This window comes from Chaetodon auriga, chromosome 21 (assembly GCF_051107435.1).
Source record: "Chaetodon auriga isolate fChaAug3 chromosome 21, fChaAug3.hap1, whole genome shotgun sequence".
Taxonomy (NCBI): domain Eukaryota; kingdom Metazoa; phylum Chordata; class Actinopteri; order Chaetodontiformes; family Chaetodontidae; genus Chaetodon; species Chaetodon auriga.
In genome coordinates this window covers 10,490,519-10,509,834 of record NC_135094.1, presented here as the reverse complement: position 1 = coordinate 10,509,834, position 19,316 = coordinate 10,490,519, and the positions used below count along the sequence as shown (strand labels likewise).

The window sequence follows — 19,316 nt, the reverse complement described above, 5'->3', positions numbered from 1 at the left end:
CCTTGATTAAATGCTAATCAGCGGCACTGTGAGCAGTGATAGTGCTTGGAGAAATGTATACACCACACTAGACAAGACCTCATAGGCATATCCCAGCAGCCTCAGAGTATATTTTGGAATAAAGTAAACATCACTTTCACTGGCTTGTTCAGTTTCTTGGAAGCAGTTGTGTGGGAGTGTGCTGTGTTTAAACACCCCACTATCAGAGACGAGCACTCCCCGCTGCCTCCTTTGAAGCTGCCTCAACTTTAACCCCAGACAAGTTTTGCATTCTCTTTGGATGTTTCTTTCATTTTTTCTTTTTCAAATTCTCTTTTTTAACCAGAAACGTAAACAGAAGTTGCCTTCAATCGCTATCAAAGCCCATCACAGTCATTCCCTCTCCATCACCTTCGCGTATCTCCAGAAGTATGCGGTATTTTCCTTTTGCTCGGCTCCAGCCAGAGTTCCATGAGCTTATTAATACACACTCACACCCATCCAACCTCCAGCTTCATCCCCTCCATCTCTACCTCTTGCATGACTACACAAAGAAGGGATTAAGTTATCAGGATGATGAAGTGATATCCATACACTTCTGTAGCTACGCTAAATTTGACTTGTCGCAGTGGAAACTGAACTTTAAATAGCCCACTCTCTGTTTATGCCAGATTAGTATCGGCGCACGCACGGCTCACTTGCTAATTTGCTTAAATTGTCTTAGGCGGTGGCGTCAGATTAGGTGGTGTGATGACTTGCACTCTTGCCGCACGGGCCTGTGGGCTTGTCATTCAGAGTTCACATGGGGATAGACGATGCACATACACAACCAGGGTCACGTTTCAAAAAAAGAACAGATTTTTCTGAATTAATGGAGACAAATGGGCAGTTTGGATTGCATGAAATATGAAGTAGCTCTAAGTGCAGACCTAACACGCGTAGTATTTGGGATAGAGGTTACATGCATTGTCCTCCACAAGGGAGAAGGAACATGCAGGGCAGTTCTCTCTGCTGGGTAGAGGAGCAGAGGATAGTGGGTGGGCATGTGGGTGGAAGCAAATAGAGGCCAGAAAAAGGGATTGGCATCAAGGGACGAAAAAGAAGAGAAAAACAGATAAAGTAGCTGGTTGAAAAGAGATGAAAAAATAAATTACATGGATTAAAATGGGATCTGAAGAATTCGGGTGTTTTATGGCATCAATAAAGTTCACTGCCCCACATTCCTGACTCCATCTTCCCTGATGTGTAGACAGCTCAAGTGTCCTACACTGAACCTGACACCTTGACTTTGCTCTGTTTGTACTACTCCACATTATGCCCTATTATATTTTCAGCCTTGTCATCAAAATGCAAATGTGTCTCTCATAGATAAACACAGATATGAGGTACAACCTAAGCTTTGAACTTCCAAATAGGAGAGATCACAAGGCACGTGAAAGAGAGTTGAAAGAGGGGGAGACACACGAGATTACTGTACATCCACACATGCACAGGCTTTCTGTAGTGCTACTGTACAAGTGAGGAGTGGGACATGTGCTTTGTGGAGAGTGGTACACTTCAAGGCGCAGGCTGAACACACATGGCCATTAAACATTTACCTCAATCTGCAGAGGTCGAGAAAGAGAGAGAGGAGGAGGGGGGGGCAAACGTTGCCAAATACAACATTATTTCATTTGACAGCAATATTGATGAACCTCTTGGATCGAACCAACATCAAATAAATAGAGTTGGGAAATTATTTAGGGACTATTGATTGTACCTCAGTAGTGTGTTTTTCTCCCATGTTCAGCCTTCTAAGTGGCCTAGCAACAAACACTCTGCGAGCTGGCTGCAGTTGCAAGCAGGAGAGGAGAGGAGACGAGCCCTGAAGCGTTCAGTAAGAATCTTGTGGAGAGGAGCCACATCCCTGTTATGGTCACAGAGTCACAACCTCAACCAAAGCTCCATCCCTGTGAAGCTGTGTCTACAGCACTTCTTCGTAATGCGCTTTTATCTCTCCAACTGCTGCAGTCTGTAACTCTAAGAAACTGGAGCTCACCTCTCTATATCTGTCTATGGTATTTCCCAGTCCTTGCTCTATATTTCATTGTCTTGAGCCAAAACTCCCTGTTTCTGTCTGCGAGCACTTTGTTGCAATTCAAGTAAATGTCCTGGCTATCAATAATTCATATCAAAGTACATCTCCCTTACTATTTCCTCCTTCACTGGTGGTACCAGATACAAATGAGTGCTTTGTCAGAGCACAAAGCAGATATCTATGGCTGATAAGACTGGAGGTTTCATTAGCATACTGTTCAAGTTCACAGACAAAAAACTGTCTCAGCAAAACGGTCGCTGAACCGGAGCTCATGTTTAAGCTAATGGACAAAGAACTAAATGGGCATTTGTTCGATATTCACCACTGTGATGGTGTTACATGTATTCTTGTGAATGGAGCTTAACAGCTTGCTGCAGAGCACCTGAACTGCAACGTGCTTTGCATGATGCTGTCCATGCAATGTTCTACATGGCTGGCTACAGTGTGCTGCATTTGCACTCCTACAGAGTCACACACACATGTGCACACACTACACACACGTATGCAGTGTGCACTAATGTAATCTGCAGGCTGTGTATACTGCATCTTTCAGCACAGGGCCCCGTGGGAACCAATGGGAAGACTCCTATACACCGTCTTGTTTCTGCAGGCATGCAGACGTCCCACCTGAAAACTGGCAGAAACGTGGGCAAACATGCATATAAACACACACACACACACACACACACACACACACACACAGGATGATGTGTTGGCACTGCTCCACTGTTGCGCAAGACATGCATGTTTGGGTGTTTTGAATAAATACAGCCATGGTGGAACTAATTGAAACACTTCTCCTCAGGCACAAGTTTTATTTCTTATTATTCTGCATATTTTGTATTTTCAATTTCATGAGAGATGTTTTTTCAGTTTTATAGCCTATTGTGACCTATTGTCTTTGAGTAAGACTTTATTCAGTGTTCACACAGAAATGTTTGAACCATTGTGTATGCACACCAATGTTGCCTGTGGGCAAAATGCTACCTCAATCCCCAGCAAGGGGATTTTGTCTGTCTTTGACATTTGCACTTCTGTCTGGTTAAAAATAAATGAAACGAAATGTATCCTTTTGCATTTGTTTTTTTTTTTATCCAAACTTGCACCAAACCATGACTAAACCAGGGAATGAGCTGAACCGTGACTTCTGTGTACCATTACACCCCTACTGCTAAATTCTCCACTACGTTCACCAGCTAGTCTCTAACTTTCTCTGCTGTTTGGCTGTGGTTAACTTCTTCTTAGAAATAGCTGCCTACTGTAGCATAACAATGCTAATGAGAGTCATGAGAGTGAACCCAAACACTAAAGTTGTGGGCCATAAAGCCAAGACAATAAGCTGAAAGATGCTACGGTCATCTGATCCATTGTTAAGACAAAAATAATGATTAGAGCAGCTTTAAGATTAAGAAACATCCATTTTTTTGAAGTCATGTGCACCTGTTTCTCCCCCTGCTCTGATTCTTGAATACAGAGAAGCCAATCACTCCAGATTAGGCTGTGAACCCCGGCAATCCACAGTGTCCCTCAACAACTCTAACCCTCCCCCATTAAGCCTCTGCTTGGCCTCCATCAGACGAGCTGAACAGACAACCGTTTTAATGAGCCCGCCTTTGGCCCTGTTTAGTCTTAATCTGATATACACCAGCAATGGTAATTGGTTCGCTGCCGTCATGAGCATGTGATTGTTGCGATGACAGGCAGGCAGGACGTCGCAGTTGACACAATGTAAGAGGGCAGTTAATTTCTGTCCTCAGACTCTGTCGTGTCGTCAGAGGGGATTAGGGGAGCAGCACATCAGGTTGGGGGCGTGTCTGCCTGTCCGTCAGACGGGCAGGAGGCTGGATTTACACTTCTTGACACCAGAGTTAATCCTAGCAAGGAGACAGACTTGGGCTTTCAATTAGGAAAGAGCAATTTGTGGAATTTCCTTGTGTTCAGTAAGACAAATTACAGGGCCATGATTAAATTGCTGCCCCTCTTAAACAGGCCGAAACGGTAAACATTTTTAAATTAATATTTATCGAACTTTTAAACTATTACACATAAACAGCATTCCTCTGTCACAGCTTTCCACTGCCAAAGTGTGTGCTGTTTCTCCAGACACATTCCTCCAACTCTGCGGAGACCCATCAGCTGTGTAAACCCGTGAATGTGGTGGTAAACTCGCAGATATGAGGGCAAAGTGAAAGGGTGAATCTCAAGTGGAGAAATGAGAGAAAACAAAAAAAATTATTCTTTTAATACTAAATTAGATATTTTGATGAATACATCCCTGTACGGCTTCCACTGCCTGAGAAGCAACGTCATCTCTCAAGTGGGTGAAATTGTTGTTGACCGAATGGAAATGAAACTGACACCATGATGTCTTTTTCGTTTTTCATCTGCATCTGTTTGAATAGAGTCCGCGCATACAAATGTATCTGTGTATATACTTCTGTGTGCTTCAGACTACTTGGAAATTCAGTGAATACGCCTTCTGAGACATACATACCCATACATACACAGCAAAAAGGTCACCCTGGAAGCGGGTCACTTTATAAAATTCCACATTGTTCCAGCTGAATTTAACAAAGATTAAAGGCCAGGGTTTCATTAGGTGTGACATGTGAAGAAAGGGAATAAATACATATTGAAGTAATAACAGAGGAGATGAATCATGACTCTAAGGATGGATGAATCACTGCCTTAGCCGATTTAATGCTTCCTATTATAATCCGCATTAGCTTTACCCATTCACAATGCAGCTATATGTTTAAATGAGACCTCCTAATCTCTCCCGATACACCCGAGACCAACAAGTGAAGAGAAAACCTAGATTTTCTGATTTTATTCTCTGCATGACTGCACATTGTTGTCCACTCAATGTGTTGTAATGTGGCGGGTCGGGCTGCCTCGTTGGTATTTTTAGAAGTGAGCTTTCCTTTACATCTCCCTCTAAGTGTTAAGCAGTTTTAATACTAAGCTTTATGGCATCTATTTGTGGCATAAGTTGACTTTTATGGCGACATTAATGCAGTTTTAAAGCAGCATTAGTGTGATCCAGATAGGCCCAGACTAGTGCGGGAAAGCGACCGTTTAAAAAGACGAGAATAGCAACACTGGAAACGTGACAAAAGCCGCTGGTTCTTTGCCTTGTATCAACAGTCATCCATCAACATTAGTATTGTTATTCGCTTTCAGACACCTTATTCAATACCTTGGAACAGGATGCTTAAGAGTGCTAGGTGGCCTTTAGATACTGTCACGCTACTTAAAGGGGATTTATTGCAAAACAAGTATACTTTAAAAATCTTTAGTTGGGCCAGTGCCAGAAACATTGGCCAGCACCGGTGAGTCTGAGTGCACTGCAGACTTCGAGTGGGTTTGGCTGATTCGTATGCCAGCATGCATTGCAAATTAAATACATATTGGTGGAGAAATCCCATAAATGTTTATTAGTTTTGCATGAAAGAGTGTCTGGAAATAAGGGGAGAGATGAGACTTGAGAGGAAACAAGTGATGTGGGAGCAAGAGTGAACGACTGGAGGACACCAGGGTAAGATGAAGGGCAGAGAAGAAGAGGTGAAGAAGTATATTTCACACAAGAGATGTGGATAATCAAGGAAGGTTATAAAGAGAATCAACTTAACAGTGAGTCACTGAAGGTGAACCACAAACAGGCATAAAGAAAAGCAGCAGCTGAGCTGCTGTAAAAGTAGCGGCAAGTTCAGAAAAATAAATATAAGACATAAATGCTTCATATCTGCTGCAGCTGAAGAGGGTGACACAGCAAATATCAGTCACATGCCAGAGTGTAAAAGCACCAGTACAGCCAGAGTGTGCTTGGCCTGGTGGTGTTTCGTGCACTGTACATACGACACAGCCCTGTACTCTGAAATACAAAGAGATAGGTGGGCCTTTCAGCACAACGGTCAATACCTGAGAGTCATCCTATTGATTGGCAAGGCTTCAACCAAATGTCAACACCCAAAAGACCAAAATCTTCCCTGATCCTGCAGTGATGGAGGACAGCTCGCTCTTTAGCTGCCAGTATGACATAAAACCACAAAGAAAATTTGTGCTGTGATAGGTCGGACCACACACACACACACACACACACACACACACACACACACACACAGACTACAGAGGACCAGACCCACATCTGCACACTGCACCAGAGAAAACCAGAAGGCAGCGTGACCTTTCAGGTGTCTCAGACGCTGATCCTTTGGCCCACTGTTTGGCTTCCTGACATTGACATGGATCACATGGTATATGACTCCATGTGCCCTCGGGCCAGCCTTGTCCTTCCCTCCAATGGCAGTAAGCTGACAATAATCACACGAGTGAGCTAAAGGACTGTATCAATGCCTCTTGTCACCTCGCCTCACTGAACACACAGATGGACAGTTCCAGTTGAGGGCACATTTGGTGATGTGTTTGACTGATTTACTGATTTTATGAATGGCTTGGTTGAAAACTGAATGGCATGGAACGAGGGGGATGAATGGAGCATATGAAGTCATTCGTCTAATACTTCATGCACTGGCTGAATTAAAGAGGGATTAAAGCTGTGACCTTTGGGTTACAGAGAGGTTTCAGTGACTGGTTGGGAGCCTCCTGCCGAGAGGAGCTGCACCGCATTTAATGACTTAATCAAAGCTTTTGAAGTTTTTTTTTAAATGAGTGTAAAATATGTTTAACCTCTCTTTAATCAAAAATGACTCTTGAAATAAGTGTCTTTTTTTTTAATACCAGTGAAGTTAGTTTGCCATCCTTGGAGGCATGTCGGTGGCACCTATCTCTGGAAGATTCAAGTGAAGAAACTCTTGAAACAAACAGAAATATCTCCTGCCAGGGGCATAAATTGTTAAACGTGCTTAAACTTTTATAACTGAATCTGAGAATACAGTATTTAAGATTAGGTTTTTGCACAATGGATGTCAGATATATGAAAACTGTAGGAAAACTGAAAATTTAAGGTGCATTAAAGCATTTGAGGCAAGGCAGAGTTACGATCAGCACCGAGGAACTCCTGTGGCTCGACTGAGGAGGCGGGAGGCCCGCACACACACACACACACACACACACAACACAGAGCAGGAGATATAATAATTTCTTCTGTCACTTCCTGGGGTGCTGGGAGACAGCAAACAGCTGGCAGCACAGCCCACGGTGACGCCAACAGCGCGAGGACACAAGAGAAAAGAGAAGCGCGAAAGAGGGGGAGACGTTGTATGAAAATGGAGGCAGTCCAACTGAGGAGCTAAAATAAGAAAAAGACAGGAAAAGCTAAAGCCTAGAGAGAAGGAGGAGGAGGAGGAGGAGGAAGTGGTGATGAGAGGGAAATGTGAAGAAATGTGCCCAATCACAATAACTTCTGCTTCGTCACCCAGTATCCACGAGGCAACGGCTAACAAGTGGCGTCAACCCTTTTCAACCTCCCACCGATCTGTCTCTTTTCTCTCATACGTCCTTAGAGGCCCCTTCATCGAGCAGAGGTTTTTAATTAATCTTTTCTGTCCTACAAAACCGAGTCCCTGTTCTGCTGCTGATGCTCCAGAGACCCTCTGATTGGCCTGGAGAGCCGGGCCATGAGAGAGGCAGAGATACCATTCTTCTTCTTTTCCTTCGCAGGAGTGCAATCCCTCCTCTGCTCGCTTTGTTTCTCTCTTCTCTGCTCTCCAGTCTCAAATAGAGGAGAACAGCTTATTACATCCCGCAATTAAAATGAGCGGTAGTTTACGCTCATCTTATCACAGCAGCTACTGCACTGAATATGTCTGTGTGATTTCATGTCAGCACTCCGCTGCACAATAGGAGGTAATTTTGGTGTCAGTGAGAACTATTAAAGCATTTGACAAAAATTCAAAACACACCGAGTAAGGGAAGGAAAATTATCAAAGAATTGCATGAAAACGTATGAGGGTAGGTTTAAGTCAGTGAGACCTAAGTGGTGCATCACAGGCATTTGCTTTACATTTGCGTTTGGGGTTGGTTGTGGGGGCTGAGGTACCAGCTGCTCTGCCTCTCACACAGCCTGTATAGAGATGAATTGCTTCCTGGGTGTCAATAAGTCACCATGGCACACCACGGTCACCATGGAAACTATGCAAACACAGCATTTCTGAGGAAACAAGTAAAATGAGGTTGATTACATGTTCCTTTTTTTTTCGTTTCAAGAGCTCCATGGAGGGTTTTTCTTGGTCAGGGGAGACTGCCAGCACTCTTCCTCCAAAGGATATCCCTTTTGTTAGTCAGGATTCTCAATATGCATCACTCGGTTTTGCTTCTCCACCAGTCATTTTTCAAGGTGTCTGGGTTGTTTGTACATTTGGTGCATGCAAAACCACCCAGTTTTTGTATCTAGAAGCAGCAGAGCACGCTCTGTGCTGCAGCTCTGGAAGCACAAAGAAAGTGGAGACACCTGAGGAAGTGCTTCTCTGACCAGTGGTACTGAATCATAAACATGACTGATATTGAGCCAAATGTAAAAACGCTGCAATGAATACCAATGCACTCTCATATCACTGCTTCCAAGATGGAACGGTGAGCAGGATCACAATTCAGCTCTCACCCTGCGAGTAAATAAAGACCAAAATGTGGAGGGGAAGGGAAAACAGAGCAGGGAGATGAAAGGGCGCAGGAAGTCAGCGTTATAAGAGGAAACGGAGGAGTGTAGGGCACTGGTGATAAAAAAGCAAATGTAAAGGGAGGCTATGAAAGCAGCTGGGGTGGTAAACAGGAGGTGAAGGATATTGAAAGAGAGATGGCATGGGGAGTGAGGGAGACAGCAGCGTGGCACTCACTGTGCTGTGGCACCCACAGAAAGCTGGCTCAGCAGTATTTGAAGGTGTGTATTTGTGTGTGTGTGCAGATGGGCAAGTCTTTCGTTTTTGTGCCGTAGTTACTGAGGGCATAATGTGTGCACTATTGTATGAATGTGCAGAGAAGTGGAAAACTAACTGTGAGTACATAGTGTGTGTATGTGTGCAAAGGGGATTCAGTGAAGCACGTAATAGAGACCTGGTGTTCATGGCGTTTAGACTGATGACTCTTCTACCCCCGTCCCCACACATATCCGATGCTTTCTGGGACGAGGGAAACAGCAAAGGACAGGGTGAGCAAACCTCACAAGAGGCAGCGGTGGAAGCAGTGAGCAGGAGGACGGGGAGGCCACGAGGAAGTCAGGAGGAGGAAGGAACACATTAGCCTCTTACCCAGAGTGTCGCTCAAGCTGGCAGTGCCAGCCAGCGCCGCCGTTCGCTGCTGGTCCACAGCCACTCCCAGCCTTCAGTGGGATTTATGTCTCGCTCTGATGGTGCTCAGACCTGAGGCTTTTTGCCAGTTTACATCCTATGGACTTTTTGTATCACAGAAAGTGTGTGACAAGAAATGGCAGGCTAGAGAAAACCCTTGCTTAAAGAGGCTATAATCAATATTTTTTGAACAACAGATCACACGACAACTTTCACGTCAGAACCCTCTCAGAAGAGAAAGTTTGCTCCTAACGATGAACCCACAGAGAGAAAAAAACGCCACCTGTATGGAACTTTTAGCATCTTGTTGTTTTGGTTCTTTGTCCCACAACTGTAGTGTTTTGGATCACTCCAATTGCTCTTATCACATTGTTTTAGGCTGTAGCAGACAGCTAATTTTAATGAAATGTTTAGTGAATACGCTACCTGCCCAGCATCAAATGACAACCACATGAAGGTAGTGAGTAGCTGGTGAACACAGCAGCGCATTTAGCAGCTGAAGAGCCTGATATTTTCCTCAGGAGTAGGAGGAGAACAAAACAAAGCTAAAAGGAGCATGGCTGTTGACGATGTGTGACAGGAATCATAATTTATTAATAGTTCAAGCCATTTCTCACGATAAAATTCCAAACATTCACAAGCTCTGCCTTCTCAAATGTGAGGGAATTGCTGCTTTTATTCTGTTTTGCATCATAATAAATGAAATGCCTTTGAGTTTTGGACCACTGGTTGGAAAAAAACAAGCAATTTGAAGATCTCACCTCTGGGAAATTAACATCTTATACGCTAAACGATTTCTTGAAAAAACAGAGATGAATTGATTATGAAAATAATCCTTAGTAGCAGCCTTAGTCATAACACATTTGTTCACTTAGGAAATGTGAGGGTGTATTCTAGGGACGACAGTGGAATTACTAATGAGACTTCAGCCATCAGGCTCCTCTCACCATCTGGCCACTCATTAGCCTTGGCTTGTATTAGCCATGTTGTTTATACTAGACTTGTGTTAAAGTGAGTTTTTCTTGTTCCCCTGAATCCAGTTTTGCCTGTTGTTCTCTCCCTTCTCTTCTCTTAAAGTGTGCGAATAACATAGTGTATATTAGCCGTGCCTCGTAAGTTCCATTTAATGATATCTTCACTCATGAATCACTACGTGCATGGTCAAGTGCAGTAAGCCTTAAGAACGCCCGTGGGCTCTGCTGGGACACAGTTGCCACTGAGCTGCATTCAGGCTATAATTCCTCTGCATGCAAGTTCCCTCTTGTAAACATGAAAATGGAAGAAGGCAGCGGCGGGTTATTTGTGCAAAGCGAAGCATAACGAGAGGATGGAGGTATGTTACTGCACACACAACAAAGAGTATTCCTAAAATGATTAAAAAACGTACAACAGCGTGATTTCAGCGGATCAATTTTAATGGTCAGGAGCATCAATAGCTTTCTCCTGCTTCGTCTTCAACAACTTCCTTTGCCTCACTTCAAACGTCCTCTCTCAACCCTGTGGGTGAGACTCACAGATACAACACTACAGTTAGATCAATAAAGGGCTGCAGTGTCCTAACCTCCTCCTCATTTTATGTATGACCCTGGGATACCTCTGCTGTAAAACCAAAATGAGATCTAGTCAGCCAGTGAGAGATAATCTGACAATATTAAAAATTGCTTTCGTGTAATGAACTGCTGATTTAAGGTTTGCCTTGTGTACTATTTGCAACATACATTTTCATATCTGCACATACAATGGTGCAGTGGTGAACACTATCAGCAGAAATCAAATGCATCCCTAGCATGAGTGTAAACTCACTGAATATAATGTAAACACACATTCAATGCAAAGAATTGAGCTACAACTCATAATTTCACCATTTGATATCACCACCCTGGTAAACGTGCAACACGACTGTTATGAAAGTTGATATTTGCTGCTTAGTAACAAAACCATAAATTCAAACAGCACTAACACAACTGTGGAGAGTGGAAAGTGCTCTATGCACTGCCGAAGCCACTCCTGCAGTTGGTTGTCCATATGTGGAAGTTCGTTTAGAGAGCGTAAACAGCAGAACAAACTCGTGAGTATTCACTTTAAACATATACAACAAATCGGCCACTTTTCATGAAAACAGCAGGAGGCGCGCTTACAAATGCTTTCAACAAATGAAACATAAGCGTGAAGAAGAAAGGATTGAATGAAGTTCAGAAGTGCTGCCTGTTAGTTAGCATGTCTGCGTCCTTCTAAAGACTCCACAGCGTTTCTGATCTGAGCCAAATCATTAGAGAACTCACTTCAATTTAAGATAATCCTTACATTGCCAGTGACTTAAACATAGAAGAGGAAGACAGCAGTGCACCGAGTTAAAGTGTGTCCTGGAACATCCACATGATGAATGCTACTGCCTCTGGACATGCAGGCACTATAAGAACTCATGCCACCTATAATCTAGGAGGTTCACTCTTATCTGATTATGATTGCGGGTTAAAGAGGATTTAGGTGCTGCTGCCTAAATGCTAGGCTGTGCTGATTAGAGGCCCGGTGGAGGGCTTATGTAACTAGGAGACTGCAGGGGGGGAGAAGGTGTGTGCTTCCTAAATGACAAAGTCCTCCCCTGTTATACATCCTGATAACTTCCTAAAAGCAAAATAGACAAGGTAGTACAATACAAACTCTACAGGTTGGAGTTTTCATCAGCCCCTCTGCTGCTCTCTTCTTGCAGGCATCACCATGAGAGAAATAAATGACTTAAAATCATTGAGACAAGCTTATGAATATGATTGGCGACCCACAGTCACCAAAATCTGACATCAGCAATCAAGGTCAGCATCCAGTGGTCAGGTTAAGCTAAAAGTAACTAAAATCCATTTGCCCAACAAGCTGTGTACATTTCTTCCATACAATGCCAGTGCCTGAAGACTTAACCCTCTGAAGTCTGACCACAATCCATGCAGAGGTGAAAGGATGAGAGAGTAGACGAAGTAGAGGACCTGCCGCTTGGATCCGAACCAAGGGCACATACTGTAGAGAACGTCTGACTTAATGCTGACTAAAGGCCTCTCCCTCACTTTCCCTATCCCCACCTCCCTTCATCTTTGACTCACCCACTATCAATACACACTAAAGGCCAAATGCTTACTTCAGTGCTGTAAAAGCCTGGAAGGAAACAGACAGATGGAGAGTGTGAGGCTTTCTGCAGTGATCTGAAACAACAGGCCTCTGTGGAGTTACAGCACCACTGTATACTAAGTGAATTTGCTCCTGTCACACTTAAAACTATTTATATTGCCACTTAGCATATGCACACCTCTAATCAACAAAATTGTGCCTTGGTCACATGTGGCTGCATTGCATTAAGGCACATGAATATGACAAAACTGACATTCACTAAGATTGGCATTTGAGGTGTCTGTTACAGTAGCTTATTATGCTACAGCTTCCTCACATTGTGTCATCATCACCAACAGTGTCTGTGGCGGACTGACTTTGGCTGCTCCCAAGCGTGGGAGGACCAAACAGCACAAGTCTGCGCCCATGCAGGCCCATTGCTTAGCATTCCCCACTAGCTAGACTACATTATTAGATAAAGGAAAGAGTGATGGTGCACATCCACATTAGGAGCAAGCACAAGGCTAGACATGGTGGATGCAGGGAGGAGGGAGGTGGGAGGAGGGGCAGAAAACCCAACTTGAAATGTCTGGCGAGTAGAAACATTGATCTCTTTAAAATGCTCTGAATCCTCGGCCATTATTTTCCAGGGCTGCCCAGACCGAACGGACTCCAAAGCGAAGAAGCATAAACGGGAGAATGTTTTCTCTCTTGGAGTGATGGCTGTATTACAGCTTTAATATTTCATATGACATTGTTAATATTCTGGAAAGCTTTGCATGAACACAAATCAAAATAAAAAGATGCTGCCCGTGCAAACTATACTATAGAGACAGCATATTAAAGCTGCACTGTAGGCACCCATGTAACAGTTAATAGCATTAATTTATGATACCAGGAGCACAGCCTGACTGGTATGTTAATGTTGAAGCTCTCACTACATCACTAGTTGTGCAGCAAATGCTTGGTGAGGTCCTGGTATTTATTACACACTTTCCACACATTGTTGTGCTCATCTGAACACAGAAGGTAACGCATCAGAGGCATCTAATCACATTTCCCGTCACGCTGACACTTCCAGCGGCAAAACACAGGCAGGTGACAAACTACATTTACAAGTTATGCGCGCCATGATCCGTCTTTGCAGGAATGATATTTGGCAAATGGTGGCACATTTACACACGCAAACATCAAAGCAAAATTCACTGTAATTCAGACACCTTTCAGCAATCCAGCAGTTTGGATATGGCTTCCTCGTATGAGCCTGCACTAAGTGTATTTGCTGCACAGCAACACCCGTGACTCATTGTAAACAAAAGAGGGTCAGAGCAGCACAAATCCTTCTGGCTCAATATCAAGGATGACACGTTCTACTGGATTAATAGAAATTAGAGCCTACAGTAAAGACACAATGGCAACATCCTATCTTATTCTTTTTTTTTTTTTTTTTTAAACATGACAACACTCTAATCTTACATACTGGAAACTACTTCCACATGACTTTTACCAGTAGCTAAGATGTGGATATATTCAAGCAGGACACAGCCCTTGAGAAAAAGGCATTAAGTTGTTGACAGATATGATCAACCAAATTCTATTTTCATTAAAGTTTCCAAAACACGTGTGATGGAAGTTCCACTAAGGATATTGCAGGTGCACGCTCCTGCAGGTGTACAGAAACAGGCCTGCAAGATCTTGTTGTGACATTAAGTTTTCACTTTTCTCCCTGGACGCTCACCTGTGACAAGGCGAGCGCCAGATGGAACCGGACACAACTGCTGCTCCTCCTCCTCCTCCTGCTACTCCTCCTCCTCCTCCTCCTCCACACGCGACGGGGCACTCAACCAAAAGTCACGCAGTAACAGAGAAGCCACTGCATTAGCCCTTGTCCTCTTTGTTTTGACCATTGCATTCATTATTCATTAGGAAAGGTTTGCAAAGATCCAGCTCAGCATCCCGAGGCGTAACTTACATGACTGCATCTCTTACATCACTCTCTCTCTCTCTCTCTCTCTCTCACTCTCTCTCTCTCTCTCAGGGCTTTCCTCTAGCCTCACTATCTTTTCTGCCACCTCTCTTCCTTCACTTGTGGCTTTCTCTAAACACAACTCTGCTGCTTTGTTTCACCTTTTTTTCTTGGTGCAACCTCATATTAGATTCCATCTTTTGCATTCTGCAAGGGCTTGCCCGTACTCTCACAGTGTGCGCTGCCGTTATTGCTAATGAATGTAATCCTAGCTTGATTGACCCTGCTGAAAAGGCCAGTCCTCTCATGCTTAACCTTTATTTAAGGGCAGAGAGGGCCATAGGTGCCACAAAGCAGCACACTGGCCTGTAATATCTGATTAAAGCAGAGTAAGAGGAAAAAAGGGAGTGGGAGAAAAGACAGCGAGAGAGAGAGAGAGGGAGAGAGAAAAAATGTGTGTGCCAGGAGACTGTGATTGCATTTGACAAAGAGCTCAGGTTGCTTTGTATAAAAGCACACGGCTGCGTACCAGCCTAGTAATGGTGTTTCCTTGGTCAAGAGCTTTCAAGGGTTCTCAGTGCGTAGTGCGCGCCCTGTAAAAGGCTTCCCTGACCTCGAGGAGCCGCCATCTGACAGTTGAGCAGCCCTGGTAGTCTATTTCCAAACGTACTTTCGGCTGTGGATAACCTTAGCGCTATCACAGGGCTGAGTCACGTTCAAATTCTCCTCGTACAGCACTCAGCAGAATGTCAATGCAACTTGAATTAGGGCGGGATTTCCCTTTAAGGCTTCACAGGCTTCCCCCACTTTGTAGTGAACAGGTCAGCAATACTGAGAGACGTGTCTAGAGAATGAGGGACCACACTGAGTAGGTAAATCACTTTACATGTCACACAGCGGATCACGTTACCCCACTGCCGTCACCTGAGTTTGCCTTAAATTAGATGATGGCAACCTCCTGGTAATTGATTCTTGTGTTATACAGCTTCCCAACTGGAGGCTGAATGCAATTATTAAGCTGACGCGGGAAATCCTTGTCAATCACAAATCGCTGGTTGATTCAGGGAAAACAAGGCATGCGGGGATAACACAGGGAGGAATAGAGCAACAACAGCAGCCCGACAAGAGGAGCTGAACCTTACGTATTCAGTGTCATTACCATATTTTTGCCATTTTTAAAGCTGAATACTGCACTATAAATTTTGCACAAGGCGCCAGAGCTCCGAAATTGAATCTAGGATGATTTCTAGACTGTCTCAGCCAAAGGGAAATATTGTTTGCTTCAAGGGGAGAGGCCGCAACAATGCACCACACAGTATGTACCGCCTATCAGGAGCTGCATTTCTCACACAGGGGGGATGATGTTGCTTCAGTCACACACACACACAGACACACACACACACAGGACCCTGTTTATGATCGTCTCTCATGGAATATAATCCCAGTCAGCCCTGCCCTGCACTGCCTGATGATGAGATCAGGATACTGGAGACCAGAGGTAAATTACCAGTGATTGGATTTCATCAAGGTTGACCTACCTAATTGAGGACTGAGTCAGAGCGGAGAGGGAATGAGGAGGAGGAGGTGGGGGAGGAGCTGAAAGAGATGTCATCATTGTACCAGGGACAGCGTTGATAGTGCGACACAGGCGTTTGATTTCTGCAAGATTTATCACGTAGGAATGAAACCTGCATGTGACTGATGCAGCAGTATTCGAAACATGTGGTACGTGGGAAGGGAGCGTTGATGACTACCTCACTTCGCAATCAAACCAAATAAATGCGCTCAAGGTAAATATAGTAAACGGCGCCAGAAGTGACAGCATCCATTGACACACCTGCGACAAACTTTTGACATCGTGCTGTCATTTCACTGACTCACAGATCCAGAAGGGAGTTCGTCCAATCAGTGAGTGAGACTAGAAATATAATAGCATGAGAAAAGAGGCCTGCTTCCTCCAAGAGATGTGGCCTGTCACAAGACGGATCTGGTCTACTCTGACATACTTTATCCCCGCACAGAAAGCAACACTAGAGGCTGACGCACTCACCAATTAGTGTGTCAAAGCAAATGGAGTCTAAATGCAGCTCCTGCAGTGATTTCACTACTCATTTATCAGTTTCAGAACTATACATTTTACTTTACGGTGATGTTTGCTTACACAGCACACGTCTACTTCCACTCCTCACCTTTTTTTTCTTCCATTGCACCCATGAATACTGTTACCCAAAGACTGCAGCTTTCTCTATATTTAAGTCATCCCTAACAACTGTTGCTACTTACAAAGATGGAGAGCAGACAGATGGAACAAGAAAACACCTGACGGGAGTACAGTAAACGCCTGTTTAAGATTCAAATTGATGATCTCATGCTTATTTCTTACAGGTGGGAGTAGGCCTTTAATAAGTGTGCTGGTAATGTGTTATGATCCAGGCAGAGTGTTGGGCTTTGAAATGTGATCAGGAAATGTGCGATGGGGGCGGTGTGATCGCACTTCCAGTTTCGGTTCCCTACCTTGGCAGCCACCGAGGAGCTGGGCTTCTCCAGGAGATCCCACAGCTTCTTCCTCTTGTCTGGGCAGCAGGTGTTATCAAACTCTCCCTCTCCCTCCCTCTCCCTCATTGTCTCTGCCTCCCTCCGCAGCTCCTCATTCATCTGCTCTTTTTTCTGGTGGTAGCGGGCCTGGCAGCAGGACTCCAGGTAGATCTCGTCAATTCCCCAGTAGTCTAACTCCTGGCCAAACGAAAGGGCACACATCTCCTCCATCATGTGTAACTTGCCTGTGCGGTAAAAGTTCAGGATGGAGGTGAAGGCCCCCGGGTGCCGGTCGAAGAAGTATTCATTTTCATTCAGGCTGTAGTCGTCGCAGATTTCCATCAGGGACTCATGGGTGTTGCAGTCTCGAAGCTTGCCGAGCCGGGTCCTGGGGAGCCGGTCCAGGGTCCGCCACAAAACCTCGTGGTTCAGACCCCCGACGTTAAGGCGGACTCTGCGGGAGCGGGCTTTGGTGCGGATGATGTCAATGGGCTCGGGTGGCAGGGAGGGAGCGGTTCGGATGTTGGTGGGCTTGGGCCCTGCAGGTCCAAGCTTCTCAGCCATGGTGATGGAAAAGTAGGCTTACTGGGGATGGTGTGACGATGACAAGAAAAGAAAAAGGAAAATAGAAAAAAAAAAAAGCCTGAAAATTTTTAAATTATGTTGGATCCTCTTTAGGGAAGTCCCTCCATGGCTGAAAGAACAACAGAGGCAGTTTGTGAGAAGTTCAGCATCATAATTCAGATGTATTACAAAATCCTTTTATGCTCTGTGTGAAGCATAATTCAAGAAACAAAAAATAAATCCCCTCTTTTCAAGCGACACTAGGAAAGGGTCACCTGTTCCTTCAAATTGTCTGTCAAAAATATCCACAGCTGCACAGTGTTATTGATCACATTTCAACAAAGGTGTTAGGTGCAATCAATGATTTTGTTTTATCAGTCAATATGGCTGCTTTGCTTTGCACTCCACTTCAGCACTGTTATGGCTGTAGTGAGGCACTGAACTCCTGCTCGAGCACTTCTTTCTATGCAGCCCATAGGACGAAATAGGACACAGTGGTAGGTCAGGAATCAAATTAACTGAAAGACGCCGTCAGTCCATTAATGTGCTCTGACTATATGGACGGAGGGGGTATGAGTTACAGTGATTTCTGGAGTCTTATATTTAACTTCTCCTTACAATCCCATTCTCTGACTAACATAACCCCCTGCACATGAAAAGAGCCACTGAATGGATTTTTTAAATTCAACAGATGGATTAAAATGCTCCTTTCACAAGTACTCAAAATTGAACAAAAAGTTGTACATAATGAGGTCTTTAATGATTAATTGACGCAGGTTTCTATTTTTAATTAGGAACAGGGCTTGTGTCTTCCTAGTGCAGGATTGAGATAAGCGGAGGTTCCTGAATGCAACAGTTTTTTAGTCACATTTGGCACTGCCTGATTATTTATACCAAACATTTGCTACAAAGCAGCCAGTTTTACTATCCAAATGGAATATTCTGAGATGTGTACAGGAAGGGATGTTAAGCGGCACCACGTTGCTAATCTATATGTGTTGACTTGTTCGGCAGTGATAGAAATTCAGAAACACTGCAAACCTGTTACGCTATAATCGTATCTTGTGTTCTGTAAGATTTTCACAGCCCAACACCTCCTATGTAAATCTGCCGATAAAAATCTGTACTGGCGACGCACGAATTCTGTTTTCGACTCTAAAAGTGGTATCCAAATTTTCAAAAAGTCACATAAAAACAGCTTCTCTTACCTTGCCGAGATAAACCACCTTTTGCATCCAAACTCCTCTTGTTCCTACGGGAGTAAGAGGATGAAAAGGGAGCCGGGATCCCCCTTCAGTCAAGCGGCCACGACCGAGGAGAGCACTCCGCGGACGCCGCGCAGAGAACGCGCGTCCCACATTTTGTTGAAAATGAGTCGAGAAGAGAAGGAGTACAAGAAAAAAAAAAAAAGCGTGAATGTCTTCCTCTACAAAAGATCACCGGAACAGAACCAGCGCTGCTTCGCCATCGGAACACAAGGAAAAGAGTGCTGCCTTCATCCAAAAGCTTGCAGCGTGCGGAGATGACGGGCTCACTGAATCACTGTGCTGCAGACGTCGTGCGCGTAAAAGGCAACGGGAAGAAACGGGATAAGCGAACTGCGGAGTGTCCCGCTGTATACTACACAAGGAGGAGCGGAGGGGTGCGCACGGGCTGCACCACATCCTAGAGGTGAAAACCTCAGTGCAACTAAGCAGCAGATTACACTGTGTAACATCATAAAATGAGAGCTGCTCGTTCCATTCCGCTGAAGTGCTGTGGCAAAGAGAGTTGAGATGGTTTTTTTTTTTATTGTTTCAGTTATGATGGTTATGATCATTACTTGGCAATATAGTAAAGCACACACACACACACA

At 44.3% G+C, this 19,316-nt stretch overlaps 1 protein-coding gene across 1 annotated transcript in view; it reads right to left on the bottom strand.

The window, feature by feature from the left end:
* Positions 1-19,083, bottom strand: part of kcnb2b (potassium voltage-gated channel subfamily B member 2b) — an 80,448-nt gene extending 61,365 nt beyond the window's left edge. The window contains exons 1-2 of the mRNA XM_076761468.1: positions 18,670-19,083; positions 16,877-17,591 (exon numbers count right to left, since the gene is read on the bottom strand). Of these exons, the coding sequence (XP_076617583.1) occupies positions 16,877-17,461 (585 nt within the window). The 5' untranslated portion in view covers positions 17,462-17,591; positions 18,670-19,083. The remainder of the gene's footprint in view (positions 1-16,876; positions 17,592-18,669) is intronic.
* Between the last annotated feature and the right edge of the window lie 233 nt (positions 19,084-19,316).